At 50.5% G+C, this 15453-nt stretch overlaps 1 protein-coding gene across 4 annotated transcripts in view; it reads left to right on the forward strand.

Moving 5' to 3' along the window:
• The window catches only part of LOC138296317 (amine sulfotransferase-like), a 511069-nt gene that overhangs the window by 372224 nt on the left and 123392 nt on the right, over positions 1-15453 (forward strand). For all 4 annotated transcript variants that reach the window (XM_069235350.1, XM_069235353.1, XM_069235351.1 and 1 more), the window contains one exon: positions 13778-13958. In XM_069235350.1, coding sequence (XP_069091451.1) covers positions 13778-13958 — 181 coding nt within the window. The remainder of the gene's footprint in view (positions 1-13777; positions 13959-15453) is intronic.

The following is a 15453-nucleotide window of genomic DNA, read 5'->3' on the forward strand; positions in this document are numbered from 1 at the left end:
CAGTAATACCGCCAACAGGCCAGCGGTAAAAAAAATGGGATCATGACCACAGTGGAAACCGCCAACACAGACAGCCACTTTAACACTCCGACAGCCACAGCGGTAGCAACAAACACAGCGGCGGTCACCGCCACCAGACAGGCGCAAGTCAATGTACCACCCACTCCATTACAACCCGCCAATCTGCCAGCTTTTCCAGGGCGGTACCAACGCCATCAAAAGCACAGCGGAAACAGTGTTTGGAAGGGAAGCAACTCACCTCTCGATACTCAATGAAGAACCAGGATGCCATGGAGCCCGAGTTACAAGTCCTGCCCATGCTGGTCTACCTCCTCATGTCCCAGGAATATCAAAGGCGGTGGCGGCGACCACGGTGAGTACTGCACCTAGTACACAGGGGAGGGGGGAGGAAAAAGAGAGTGACACACACACGCAACAACCCCACCCTCACCCTCACCCCGAACACCATCCACACAAACACATGCAACAACATTACATATCCACCCTGTAATCCTCAGGAATAACGCAAGGACAAAAGGAATAGAGGCAATTCAGTACTATATTAGAAATAGGCAGATATACGTCACAATTATGAAAACAGTATTTACAAATATTTACAATATGTACATAAGCCCGTACATTGTCCTTTCCAAATGTCTGTGGGCCACTGGGCCAAAAATCATGGGCCAAGCCCACACTTGTCTCCTGCCTCAATACGGAGAGAACACTGCAGGGGCATCAGGTCATAAACACACAGGCACCTCAGGGGGTTGGGGAAGGGGGGGCACCTCACCCGGAAGATGGAATAATGCCACTGCTCCTGGAGGGATGTCCTGGGTAGTGGAAAGCCACAGTCTCTCAAGTGAGTGGTCTGTCCACTGCTTGGTCCTGGGGAGTGCAAAGTCACAGTCTTTCAAGTCTCTCAAGTGGGTGGTTTGCCCACTGCTTGGTCCTGGGGAGTGCAAAGCCACAGTATCTCAAGTGGGTGGTATGCCCACTGCTTGCTCCTGGGGAGTGCAAAGCCACAGTTTCTCAAGTCTCTCAAGTGGGTGGTTTGCCCACTGCTTGCTCCTGGGGAGTGCAAAGCCACAGTCTCTTAAGTGGGTGGTTTGCCCACTGCTTGCTCCTGGGGAGTGCAAAGCCACAGTCTCTGGAGTGGATGTCTTCTCCACTGGTTCTGGAGGGGGCTTTGTGCCCAGTGTGCTTCATCCTGCCAATAAAGGGTGAGTGGATGCATCCTCTACTGGTTCTGAAGGGGACTTTGTGCCCAGTGTGCTTCATCCTGCCAAAGAAAGGGTGAGTGGATGCATATCTCCACTGGTTCTGGAGGGGGCCTTGTGCCCAGTGTACTTCATCCTGCCAAGGAAAGGGTGAGTCGATGCATATCTCCACTGGTTCAGGAGGGGTCCTTGTGCCCAGTGATGCAGCACTTGGGGTGTGGCAGTTCACATTCCCTCACCTGGGTGTCTGAGGCACGAGATTTGCAGGGACGAGGTAGCATGATAGACCATGGAGGCAGGGCTAGACTCCATCCTGCGGTGCTTAAGGCTGAAAACTGGTGGTAGTGCTGGTGGGGGTGCTGCCAGTGGTGGTGGGAGGCTCTAGCCCGTCTCCTGCAGCCCCGGAGGGACGCACACTGGGGCTGCTGCTGCTGGTAGTGGTCCTACTGTCAGCGGTGCAGGTGATGGTGCTTGCGGCGGGGATGCTGGCAGTGCTGCCCCCGATGCAGGTGCCGGTGCTGCCAGAGGTGGAGGAAGGCACCAGCCCTTCTCCTGCAGCCTCGGACGGCTGGCCACTGGGGATGCTGCTGCTAACAGTAGTGGTGGCAGCGGCAGTGCAGGTGGCGGTGCAGGTGGCGGTGCTTGCGGTGGTGCTTGCGGCAGGGATGCTGGCGGTGCTGCTTGCGGTGCGGGGCAGGTGGCGGGGCTGACGGTTCTGATGGTAGCCACCAGGCCCTCACCTGCAGCCTCCAATGCCTGAAGTGCCTTGCCTTGGGATTTCTGCCCCCTCCTCACTTTGGCAGATGATGTTGTGACCTTGGCTTTGGCAGCTGGAGTTTTGGAGGAGGCCTTTCTGGGTGGGTCGTGCTCCTTGCCCTTGCTCCATGCTGTCCCCTTCTTCACCTTGGCAGGTGGCAAAATGGTTTGGTCCTTTGCAGGGGTCAGTGGCACACTAGCTGGCCTGACGGGTGCCCCCTTTGAGCCTCTGGCAGTTGCAGGTACCACAGCGGATGCCGACTTGGTGGCTGAGGTGCTGGCCTGGGTTCTGGACACCCTGGCCCGAGGGGAAGGACAGGGGGGAGGGGGAGTGAACAGGTTAATGTTTGCAGGAAAGGTTTTTTAGACACACAGGGGCGGGAAGATGGCGAGGGTTTGCGAGTGGAGGAAGAGGGAGTGGTTGTAGGAGGTGTCTCTCTGCTGAGTTTGGGTGAAGGTGCATGGGCTGGATGCTGTTGTGAGGTGGATGGCTGTTGGGTTGGTGGGTGCTTGCGTTTGTGTACTTTGAGAGGAGGGGTCACAGACAAACTGGGAGAGGACACAGGGGACGTGTGCATGCTTGTGGGGGTGGTGACTGCTCGTAAGGGGTGTGTTGTGATGGGCATGCTGGTGATAGAGGTAGTAGATGAGAATGTAGTGCATCCATGCGTGAGTGGAGACATTACTGGGAGGGAGGTGTACGAAGAAGAGGAGGGGGACACAGTGGAGGCAGTGGATGTTGGTGTGTCTGAATGGATATGATGCTTGTGTGGGTGCCTGTGAGATGAAGTGTGGTGCTTATGTTTGCCTGAGCCAATTTTGTGTGGTAATTTGGGTGAATGCTGGTCTGAAGGTGTGCTTAGGATAGGCTGTGGTTGAGGGGATTGTGTCTGGGTAGAGGATGTTGAAGGGGGGAGGCTAGACACAGGGACAAGGGCTGCCATCAGTGCAGAGGCCAGAGCCTGAAATGCTCTCTGTTGGGCCACCACACCAGAGTGAATGCCCTCCAGGTATGCATTTGTTTGTTGCAAATGCCTTTCGACACCCTGGATGGCATTCAGTATGGTTGACTGCCCAACAGTGAGGGATCTCAGGAGGTCAATAGGCTCCTCACTGAGGGCAGCAGGGCTGATTGGGGCAGGGCCTGAGTTGCCTGGGGTGAAGGAGATGCCCACCCTCCTGGGTGAGCGGGCATGGGATACATGCTGAGGGGCTGCTGGGAGGTCGGTGCTGGTAAAGGGGGTGGCAGCTGTACCTGTTGTTGGGGTGGGCACAGAGGTGTCTGCGACCGCCAGGGAGCCTCCATTGGAGGAAGAGTCGCTGTCTGTGGTGTCCCCTCCTGTCCCTGTTGTGGGGCTACCCTCGCCCTTTGTCCCACTGGTGCCCTTACCGTCTGTGAATTCGACCTCCAGGCCCATGTGGGATGCAGCTCCCTCCATCGCCGGTGCCTCTGCTCCTCCGCCAGATGATACTAATGCACATAAGGACAAGGTGACAAAACAAAAAGGGGGGGAAGAGACAAAGGATACACTTGGTCAATGCCAGCAATACCACTACCGTTGGCGTACGGAGCAGCCATATGCACTAGGACATGCCCAACCATTTACTAAGACAGTCACCAGCCCATGGGGTAAAATGCCTAACGCCATCATCTGCACACCAGATACCCACAGCACCCTGCCCAGTAGTAAATGCCCAATAGCACTATGGGGTAGGAGTGCTCCAGAGCCTGCCCAACAAGGGACCTACCCTGCCATGTTCGCCCTGGCCTAGGGTCACCCACAGCCCACGTCCCCCACCCAGGTACCTCCTAATGCGCAAAGTCAGGCTTCAGATTCAGTACTCACCCCCTTGTGGCTGCTGTGATGCCATCAAGGGCCCATCCAACTCTGAATAGGCCACCGCCAGGATGCGGAACATCAGGGGGGTCATGGTGCAATTGGCACCCTTTCCTTGTTGGGAGGCCAGCCCCAGCTGGGCCTCCGCCGTCTTCTTTGCCCAGCGGCGCAGGTCTTCCCACCTCTTGCGGCAGTGGGTGCTCGGCCTGTCAAAGTCCCCCAGGGTCCGCACCTCCTTGGTGATGGCACGCCAAGTACCCTTTTTCTGGTGGGCACTGACCTGCAGGGAAAAGACAGCAGAAAAGGGAATTAGTCACCCGTCCGGACCATCAGACTCCTTGCCCACCAGATCCCACCTATCCCCTGGCGCACATACATTGACCATAATACATGCTGTACTCTGGCCAGGACGCCTCTGCCCCCCCCCCAGCATGTGGCTTACACATACAGCAATCCCTACATTCATGGCCCACGCATCATGCTCACAGTGTACTCACCTGTTTGTCTGGAGGACCGTAGTGTAACGTGTGCTGAGGTAGAATCCCCATCCACCAGTTTCTCCAGCTCCTCCGCAATGAAGGCAGGGGCCCTTTCCCCGACACATGAGCCATGGTCGGTTCCAGACACAGGTCACAGCAGCACTTGCAGTGTAGGTCCTCTCCTGTTGAAGGTCAGGTAGCAAGTGAGTGAACAGATAGAAAATGGCGGTGACGTCTGCTGTGATGCGTACCGTCACAGCTGGCGTTCATCAACCATTGGCTCCTGGAACCCATAGGGCCCAATGATAACCAATGCGATTTTGCGCTGTGGTCATCGACTGCCTACCGCGACGACGCACAACGCAAGTGCAATTACCTCCTTTCCCCTTGTCCCTCCTCACAGGTCAGACAGCCGCCATTTCAGGGGGGCACAGGCCATGGCACCTAAATGTGTCACAGCAGACATTGGCACAGCAACTGATCGTCGGATTCACATTTTGTTTCTTTAAAGTAAACAAATCTTCATTAGTGCAATAGATGTGTGAATATGACCCTCTGCTCACCGTTCTCTTCCATAGGCTTCAACCGCTGAGGCAGAATCCTCCGGTATACAGACCCCTGGTGGACCTTGCGACAATGGAGGACAGACACATTATCATTACCTACAGACTTGATCATGCCACATCCAAGAACTGTGTGCCCAATTGGAGCCAGACCTGATGTCAGCTATCCCACAGGTATCCCCCCTCTAGTGCAGGTCCTGTCAGTGCTCCATTTCCTGGCAAGTGGTTCCTTCCAAACAACAGTGGCCATGGCAACAGGGATGTCTCAGCCAATGTTCTCTAATGAGTTGCCCAGAGTGTTTTCTGCCGTCCTGAAACACATATGCAGCTAAATCGTGTTCCCCCAAGTGGAGGATTTGGCCACAGAGAAGGCTGACTTTTATGCCCTGGGACATACCCCCAACATCATTGGTGCCATTGATGGTACACATGTGGCGTTTGTCCCCACCCCGGAGAAATGAACAGGTTTACAGGAATAGAAAAAGCTATCACTCTATGAATGTGCAGATGGTGTGTTTGGCGGACCAATGCATCTCCCATGTGAATGCCAAATATCCTGGCTCTGTGCATGACACCTTTATCTTGAGGAATAGCAGCATCCCATATGTGATGGGCCAACTCCAGAGGCACCGGGTGTGGCTAATAGGTGAGCCAAAGGTCCCCACACACTATGAGTAGGTGTCTGGGTATGGGGTTGTCCGTTTGGGTTAGTGTGTGTCTAACAGTTGTCCCTCGATATTTGCAGGTGACTCTGGTTACCCCAACCTCTCATGGCTACTGACCCCAGTGAGGAATGCCAGGACAAGGGCAGAGGAGCGTTACAATGAGGCACATGGGCGTACAAGGAGGATTATAGAAAGGACCTTCTGCCTCCTGAAGGCCAGGTTCCGGTGACTCCATCTGACAGGTGGATCCCTGTACTACTCACCCAAGAAGGTGTGCCAGATCATCGTTGCATGTTGCATGTTGCACAACCTGGCCTTGAGACACCAGGTGCCTTTTCTGCAGGAGGATGTGCCTGGAGATGGTCTTGAGGCAGCGGTGGAGCCTGTGGACAGTGAGGAAGAGGAGGCAGAGGAAGAAGATGTTGACAACAGAACCAATATAATTCAGCAGTACTTCCAGTGACACACAGGTAAGACACTGTAACTTCACTTTACATTTCAGTTATCTGTTGGACATTGTACAAGGCAGCCTCTTTCCCTATGTCTATGGCCACTGACTGTACCCTTTGGCATCACCATTTTCAGATCTCTTTGGCCCACTCTGGCTCCTGCTATGTGTACTGCTGCCCACCAAAGGTCATCCTAAAGTATATTTCACTGTACATTTGAGTTGCAATGCTTTGATAATGTTGTACTAATACATTTGTGAATCATTTGACAGACTACAGATTGGTATTTTTTTCAAGGGTGTTTATTTAGGTGCTCATAAGTAGAGTGGTGTGTGCCAGGGGCTGGGCTGATGGTGGATGAAAGTTCAGGGTAGAGTCCAGTCTCTTGGTATCACAGGTGCATTGTACAATGGGGCATGGGAAGGGGAGTAATGGCAGTTCAAGGTGGACAGGGTGATAGTGTGGGTCAGAAGGGTGACAATCAGGAGAGTCGTATTTCCTGGCGGGGGTATTGGCAATGTTCTCTGGCTTCTTCCTGGATTGCAGGGACCGTTTGTAGGGTGGTTCTCCTTCTGCAGGGGGTGGGGTGCTGGTGGCCTTTTGGTCCTGTCCACTAGGCCTTTGGGCCTCCTGTCCACTAGCGCCGGCAGAGGTGGAAGGCTGTTCCACGGCTTGGCTAGTGTCAGGCGCCAATTGTTGTGCCACTGCCTCCCTCATGGTCTTGCCAATGTCAGCCAGCATCCCAGCAATGGTGACCAGGATGATGTAGATTTTTGTTAAGTCCCTCCTGATCCCCAGGTACTGTCCTTCCTGCAGCCACTGGGTCTCCTTCAACTTGGCCAGTATCTGGCCCATGGTCTCCAAGGAATGGTGGTATGCTCCCAGGATGTTGGAGAGTGCCTTGTGGAGAGTGGGTTCCCTTGGCCTGTCCTGCCCCTGCGCACAGCAGTCCTCCCAGCTTCCCTGTTGTCCTGTGACTCTGTCCCCTGAACCGTGTGCCCACTGCCACTGACCCCAGGTCCCTGATTGTCCTGTGTTTGTGGGGTTGCCTGGGGTCCCTGTAGTGGTGGACACACTGCTGATTGACGTGTCCTGAGGACAGTGGCATGGGCCCACTGGGTAGGTGCTGTGCTGGTGTTTCCTGAGGGGGAGGCTCTGTGGTGGGTTGGGACTGTGGCAGGGGAACCGACTGTCTGGAGGTCCCTGATGGGCTAGGTTGGTCATCCTGATCCAGGCATGCAGAGCTGCTGTTGTCACTGTGGGCTTCTTCGGGGGGGACTGGATGTAGCTGGCACCTCCTCTCCAGTGACATTGAGTATGGGTACTGTGGGGATGCAAATGCATTGTTAATGTATCTGCATGTGCCATCTTGTGCATGGGTGTGTTTCCCTGTATGATTGTGATTTCCCTGTCAGCTTGCCCTTGTGTGAGTGGTGATTTTGTGGGCTGGGTGAGTCTCTCTACTGGGCATGCGGTGGTGATGGGTGTCGATGCAAGTCTGTGATGGGTGTTCATGCATTGGTGTAGCATGCAGGGCTTGGTATTGGGATGGGAGGGTTGTGATGCTGGGGTGTATGTGAGGTGGTGGATTGATGGGGTGAGGGTATGGGTAGGAGTTTGTGATGGCATGCAGGTGGGGTGGGGGGATAAAGTAGTTAAGATTTGACTTACCAGAGTCCAGTCCACCTGCTACTACTGCGAGACCCTCAGGATGCATGATCGCTAAGACTTGCTCCTTCCATATTGTTAGTTGTGGGGGAGGAGCTGGGGGTCCACTGCCAGTCCTCTGTACTGCTACCTGGTGTCTTGCTACCACGGAACGCACCTTCCCCCGTAGGTTGTTCCACCTCTTCCTGATGTCATCCCTGGTTCTTGGGTGCTGTCCCACGGCGTTGACCACGTCCATGATTCTCCTCCATAGCTCCATCTTCCTTGCAATGGACGTCTGCTGCACCTGTGATCCGAACAGCTGTGGCTCTACCTGGATGATTTCCTCCATCATGACCCTGAGCTCCTCCTCAGAAAACCTGGGGTGTCTTTGAGGTGCCATGGATGTGGTGCGAGTGATATGTGTGAGGATGTGTGGGGTGATGTGTTGGGGTGTATGCTGTGATGTGTGTGGATGGTGTATAGGTGATGGTGTTCTGTGCCTCTGATTGAGTGGGTGCTCCAGGCTTGTCTCTCTCTGCTTGCTATCTTTTTTTTTGCTGTAAGGGGTTGTGGGTAATGTGGGTCTGTGTTTTATAGTGCTGTGGGTGTGTGGGTGTGGTATGTGTATGTGTGTCAGCTGTGTGTAGTTTGAATCGTCCAATGTGGTATAGTTTTGTAAGTGTGTGTGTATTTTGAGCGCAGTGGTGTGTACCGCCAATGGTTTACCATGGTTGAAAGACTGCCGCGGTTATTCGTGGGTCCTGATAATGCGGGCGTATTCCTGTTGGTGTAACGGTGGGGGTTTTGCTATCGCCAGTTTATCACTGACCTTTGGTGTGGTGGACTTGTTTGGGTGTCTGTATTGTGGCGGAATTTTCAGTGTGGGTCATAATACTCGTGGCAGAATACTGCCGCGATCACAGTATGTTGGCGGCCATCAACATGGAGGTAGGTGGCATTTACCGCCAGGGTTGTAATGAAGGCCCTAAACAATGAGGCTACTGTAAGTCTCTCAGAAAAAAGTTTGATTTGCTGGAGTGTTTGAGGGAAAGCACCCATTTCCTGGCCGTAGACCATGCGTTATCATAAAGTCAATGACCTGCAGAACGCTAATGCTAAATTTAGGCTGTTTTCTCAACATAGAGAACGCTGGAATTCCCTACATAGAGTCCTCCACCTGCGTTAATTCAAAGAGAAGAGAGTTCAACTCTATGGACAAGTTAAAATCTCCAGCTACAATAACAAAATGTGAGGGAAGTAATTCTGCCACAAGAGCACTTAACAAGCTAATAATATTAGCAGTTTGACTAGGGGAGCCTGGTCTATTATAGATGTTAACACACAGAAGCAGGGGTCCATGCTTTAACTTGATTGAAGCTGCCAGTATATCAGCTGAATCAACATGAGTTTCCTTTCGTTTCACCCACCTGGGAGATTTTTATCCACGTAGTGAGGCCTCCACCTGCTCTCCCAGCAGCGAAAGGGCTAGCCTTCTTGCAAAATATGACATATCCCTCCCTGTGGACATTTGTGGCAGCCCATGTTTATTGGAATAAACAGATACTAAAGCTCTCAATAAACAACCCCACTCAACATCGTCAATCTTGTTTCGTATACCAGCTACATTCCATGTAATTGGTGCAGGATGGAAGGACCCAGGTCCCACGTGCTTTCTACATGAGACCTTGGAGCTAGAAGTTAAAGTTAATCTCCTAGTAGGTAGCTTCTGCCATATTTAAATTTTCAGCTTTATCGTGCCTCCTAGAAATAGTCAATTCCGGGTATGCTTTTAATCCCATTAGGGAATTACCACCCTCAGGTAATGAATTGGTGTTCGGGGGGCTGATGCTCACCACAGTCAATCAATGTCTGAGAGATCATCTGCTTGCATTGTTCTTGGTGATCTCTATTTTTTGGTTGAATTTGCATCCTCCCTCCTAGTGTCCATGGAGTACACCCTCAGAGGTGAAACTAGATCCACAGTTCCCTTAATAGATGTCCCCTTGTTTAGGGTGGTGGATGCCCCCTTGGCCAAAGTGTCTTGCTAAGGCCGAGAGTTTTTAAAAACAATGTTTAACCATTTCGCAATAGATTACGTGCCACCAAGATATCAAACCTTTTACCAGCTTGGGGCTGGATAACATTAACTCAATAGTGTCCCAGCACCCTGTCTTCTCTGTATAGCGCTTGGCAGAAATAATATCTGAATATATGATGGAGCCACATTGTCTAACGTGCCTTATCCAGTGGGGGACTTTATTCTGTAGCAACAGGCTATCTTCTCGTGTGCTTGGTGGTAATAAGAACTTTACACATATAAATTGGATAAGCGCTATTGTGATTGTTAATAAAAGGCTGCCCACTAAAGGAGTTCCATGCCGCTCCCACGCGAGGGTGAGACTGTGGCAAAGGGCTACTATAATTGTTAACCCTGGGGCCGTTATTAGAACTGCCGAAGGGTGCTCTCTCCATATTGGCTACCCTAATAGAGCCTTCATTCGCTACATTCTTGTGTTCAACAAGAGTAGGCAGGGTGTGTTTCGAACCTTCTCTTTGGGGGCTCTCCTTGTCCCTTGTCATTTCAATTGGTCGGCCATTGGGCAGGGGGGCATGACTCCTGTCTTTGCGAAGACAGGAGTCACTTCCATAGGGGTTGTGCGTCAAAAAATGACTCTAGTCAGTTTAGTCTTTTTTTTTACTCTAACCTGACTTGCACCATTCTTTGACGCACAACCCCCAGTCTTCCCTACGCCTCCGCTGCCCGGTTAGAGTAATTTATTTTGACGCTAACCAGGCTGCAGCGCCGGCTACCATCATTCCTTAAATATGACACCCGGCTGGCATGTTGGAATGGCGGTAACCGGCATTAAACTTTTTGACGCAAACCTGGGCATGTGCAGGTTGGCATCAAAAAGTATAAATGTGGGCCTTAGTGTCTCCCTTCTCTTTATCTTTCAGCACGGGTTCTACTTCTTCAATTAAGATATCAATTTAGTTAGTGGCACAGTTGGAAGACCTGTCGAAAGTTTGGGGGATTTTAGATAAAGCAGCGCCCACCACCGGGCTCCCTTGTGCTTTGTGCTTCCCCATCCTCTAGCCTATATTGGGAGCAGCAATAACGTTATCAGAGAAGAAGCAGTCATTTTATGGAAGTACAATCCCCACCTTAAATCCAAGAGGGTTGGCCCAGGCCCACCTCTGTCTGCCTCGGACGGGCACCGATAAGCCTGCCCTTGGCCCAGGCACGTCCCGTGCTGTGGGAAACCCAAGGAGCTCTTAAGCGCTCGTCTTGACTGCTGGTGCTGCTTCCTGGTGACACCCCCTGATCTGGGGCCTTCTGGGACAGTGAGTCCCCAGTGCAAAGCGTGTCCCATGCTGCGGAAAACCCAGGGTGCTCTTAAGCGCTCGTCGTGGCCGCTGGTGCTGTTCCTGGTGCTGCTCCCTGACCTGAGGCCTTCTGGGACAGCGAGTCCCTGGTGTAAAGCACGTCCTGCGCTGCGGGAAACCCAAGGTGCTCTTAAGTGCTCCTCATGGCTGCTGGTACTGCTTTCTGGTGCTGCTCCCTGACCTGAGGCCTTCTCGGACAGCGAGTCCCCGGTGCAAGCGCGTGCCGCACTGTGGGAAACCCAAGGCATTCTTAAGTGCTTGTCGTGGCTGCTGGTGCTGTTCCTGGTGCTGCTGCCTGACCTGGGGGCTTCTGGGACAGCAAGTCCCCAGTGCAAAGCGTGTTTCTCAATAGACCATGCACTGCGCCACTTTGCGACCCCATTATGCCTGAGCCAGGCATAATAAATGGAAGTAGTGCGTTCCGCCGTTTGGCTTCATTTTTAACGCCTTCTCAAAGCAGGCGTTGACAAGGCGCATCTATTGAAGTGAATGGGCCTCCTTGCACTTTGCTGCAGTAGCAAAAACATTTTTGACGCTAGTGCAGCAAAGCACCACAATAGCTGTAAAAATGTTGACGTTATTGGCCTAACGTGCGTCATGGTGCGCCGTATTGTATATACACCGCACCCATGGTGTCGTTAGGTGGCGGTGAGGGGGGTTGCAAAAAATCTGACCCATAAGTACTGATGCGCCAGATTCTTATAAATCTGAGCCTATGTTTTTGTCAACACCTCAAACTGATTCCTCACTTGTTCTGCACTGGGCTCAAATGAGAAAATAAGCAGCTATCATAATGAACACCAGTTTGGAGCTTACTGGCTGAACAAAATGAATGGAAATTTCCAAAATAGTTTGATTTTTGCATTGAGTCGTCCACCCCTCAGCTTCAAATACAAATTAACAACCACAAAATAATTTGCAAGATGACTGAACCTCTGCATAATATTTAATATTCATGAGCATTTTGTAAGCAAGTACATGCCTCACCTATGTCGGCTATGCGATGACGGAATTTGAATAGTGAAAGAAAGCTATGTGAGATCATGTAAGCTCTTGGACAGATGGTTAAAATGGCAATTTCAAGGTAAAAAAACATTGTGAAAATCCTGATTTCTCACGGATGCTCTTGCATAGTACACCTAAAATCTGCAGTTCTCCCGAGAAAAATGTGTTTTGTTCATGAAGAAGCTATTATGTCACACCACATTCATTGCTCACAACCCGCTATATCTTGCATCACTTGTAAAATTTATGTTTATATTTGACCTTGTACAGCTTCCTAATGGACATATACCTTAGATTAGGTGACCAGGTTAGTAAGAAAATGCTCATCTGAAAACCATCACGCTCTTCTGAGCACAAAATCGGATTAAAAACTAACACCAAGGACACACCCATGGAGAACACCAGAAAAGCGTAAAGAGATTGCACCAGAAATGAGTCAAATACAATGGATCAGAACAAAATACATTTGTATAGGAAGATTACAAAAGACTAGAAGGAAATGTTAACAATAGTAGAAAGCAAACTTTGGAGGAAGTCAAAAAGTCATCAATATCAACACAGAAAACATATTAACAAACTAGGAGGCTCATTTACAAGCCCCTCATGCTGTTGTAGCGAAATGTTTTCTGATGCTACGATGGCACAGAACAGTCCCCCACCCCACGCCATATTTACAAACTTGTGCGATGGTACCTTTGGGCCAGTTTGCAAACCCTTGCGCCACAATATACCTGCAGCAGTTATAATGTATGCAAGGGAGGCCTTCACCTGGAATGATGCCCTTAGGAATGGCGCAGTGTAATCTACAAGGTTTTACTGAGTCATTTTAGCATAATTTTTTAACGCCTGCTCAGGGCAGGCATTAAAGTGCGATTTTGCTTCATTCTATGGGCCTCCCCGTGCTTTGCTGGACAAGCGTCAAAAGTTTTGACACTAGTCCAGCAAAGCACCACAACTGTGTCAGAAATTCTGACGCAGCTGTGCACCATGGTGCGCTGTATCCTAAATACAGAGCTACCATGGTGCTTTTAGAGGGAGGCAGAGTGGCGCAAGCAAACTGGCGCATCATGAGCGTTGCGCCAGTTTGTAGTAAATGAGGCCATGGGTGCTTAGGACACATCTCCAACAATTCTATCCCCCACATGTATCCAAATGAAAGAGAATGACACGATTATTTGGAATCCTGTAAATCGTGTATTAACACTTTAATGTATCGATTATGATTGCTAAGTTTTTAACATTGTATATTGCATACTTGGTAGGTTTTTGGTGTTAAGTATCTAGCCAATGACCGAAAAGAGATGCGTTTGAAGACTTTCCGAAACATTAGATACTTTTCCAAGATTCGTAGATCAAGTTGCGAATAATTCGACAAAGATGGATCATGGATTCAGAAGTGTCTTCCTCCCAAACCTTTGTGTATGTAAATTAGTGTAAATTATGATGCATTTTCAGTAGCTTGATTCATAGCACTTTACCATATCCCCAGTCACTAGCTGTCTCAATGTTGCTTTAATTGTCCATCTCTATTGCAACGCGGTATGGGTAAGAAAACCTTACTTGTTAATACCCCGCTGGTACTGGGGGTGCCCTCGGCCCCCCTGTATGTCCATATTTACCATCAACTCAGGTTTTATTTTTTTAATTGTCCATGCAAAAACAATGGAAAATTACAATATTTCTTTGTTATTAGAAGGGTGCTTTCACTCTTATTGAAAATAAGTAACTCCTGTCCAAATTAAGAAATGTCTTTACCTTCTTTCAGGACCTTCGCTCTGTTGTTCTGAAAATATGCCAGTTTGTAGGACGGCAGTTAAGTGATCATGAAATTTATATTGTCCTACAAAAATCTGCATTCAAGAATATGAAATCAGACCCTAATGCAAACTATGAATTCCTGGATCGAAAAATTGTGGACAAAAACCGAGGGAACTTTGTCCGCAAAGGTAAGACTTACTAACATGATATAAAATTACAACGTAAGCTAAAATATTGACAGGAACGCTCAAGGGGCCATTTTTAAAAGTATTAAGGAGAAGCTTTTGGAGCATGAAATTACATCAAGTACCCAAATTGGTAAAACTATTTTAATCAAAGGAAATAGAAAAAAAAATTGCCAATTCGCTGTATGTGTTATTTGTTGGAAAGTCCATCTCCCCTTCTGTGCCCAGGACATAATGGTTACGTCCTGAGGCACAGTGCTCGTGCGCCCAGGACGTAACCATTACGTCCTGGGCACAGAGCCCAGAGGGAGCGCTAGCACTCCCTCTGTGGGGTTCCCCCCAACCCCCCGAAGGCAGCAATGGAAGGGGAAGGCCTTCCCCTTCCACCCCGACCCCCCCATCCCCCTGTGACATCAGCGCGCGCACAATTGTCACAGAGGGCCTCTTTCATTGCGCTGGAAGCTCAGCTTCCAGCGTGATTGGAAGAGAAATGCAAAAGCATTTCTCTTCCGATCACATGGAGGAGGCCGAGAGACTTCAAAGGGAAGGAAAGTTATTTCCTTCCCTTTGAAGTCTCTCTCAGCATTTTGGCTCAAAACGCCCACTAGACACCAGGGATTTTATTTTTTTAAATGAAATTGGCATGAGGGTCGCTCACGGGGGGGCATTTTTTTATAGGCCTTTTCGGCCCCCCCTGGGTGCAGATCAGCCTATATTTAGGCCGATCTGCCCCCAGGGGGGGCAGTAACCTCTAGGCACCAGGGATCATTGTTTTTTGTTTTTTTGTTCTTTTTGTTTTGTTTTGTATTTTTGAGGTGGGGAGCGACCCCTTAGGCAAGGGTCGCTCCCTGAGGGGGCAAGTTATATTTAGGCCGTTTCTGCCAGATTAGCCTATTTTTATGAGGCCAATCTGCTCCCAAGGGGGACAGAAACCACTATACACCAGGGAGTTTTTTTTTTCCACGAATTTCACGCAAGGGGAGCGACCCCTTAGGCAAGGGTCGCTCCCGGGGGGCAAATTTATTTTAGGCCGTTTCTGCCCCCCTGGGGGGCAGATCAGCCAATTTTAATATGGGACAGAAACCACTAGGCACCAGGGATTTTTTGTTGTTGTTGTTGTTTTACAGATGGGGAGCGACCCCTTAGGCAAGGGTCGCTCCCCTGGAGGGGCAAATTGTATTTAGGCCAGGCAGATCGGCCAATTTTAGGTCAATCTGCCCCCACGGGGGCAGAAACCACTAGGCACCGGGGATATTTTTTTTTGCGCCAACGTCACGCAAGGGGAGCGACCCCATAGGCAAGGGTCGCTCCCGGGGGGCTGGGGTGGCGGGGGCATATTTATTTTACGCCATTTCTGCCCCCACTGGGGGCAGATCGGGCTATTGTTATTAGGCCGATCTGCCCCCGGGTGGGCAGAAACCTCTAGGCGACAGGGCAAATTTATTTTTGTGTTTTTTTTTTATTTATTTTTTTTAGAGATGGGGAGCGACCCATTAGG

Source organism: Pleurodeles waltl, chromosome 5 (genome assembly GCF_031143425.1).
Source record: "Pleurodeles waltl isolate 20211129_DDA chromosome 5, aPleWal1.hap1.20221129, whole genome shotgun sequence".
Classification (NCBI taxonomy): Eukaryota; Metazoa; Chordata; class Amphibia; order Caudata; family Salamandridae; genus Pleurodeles; species Pleurodeles waltl.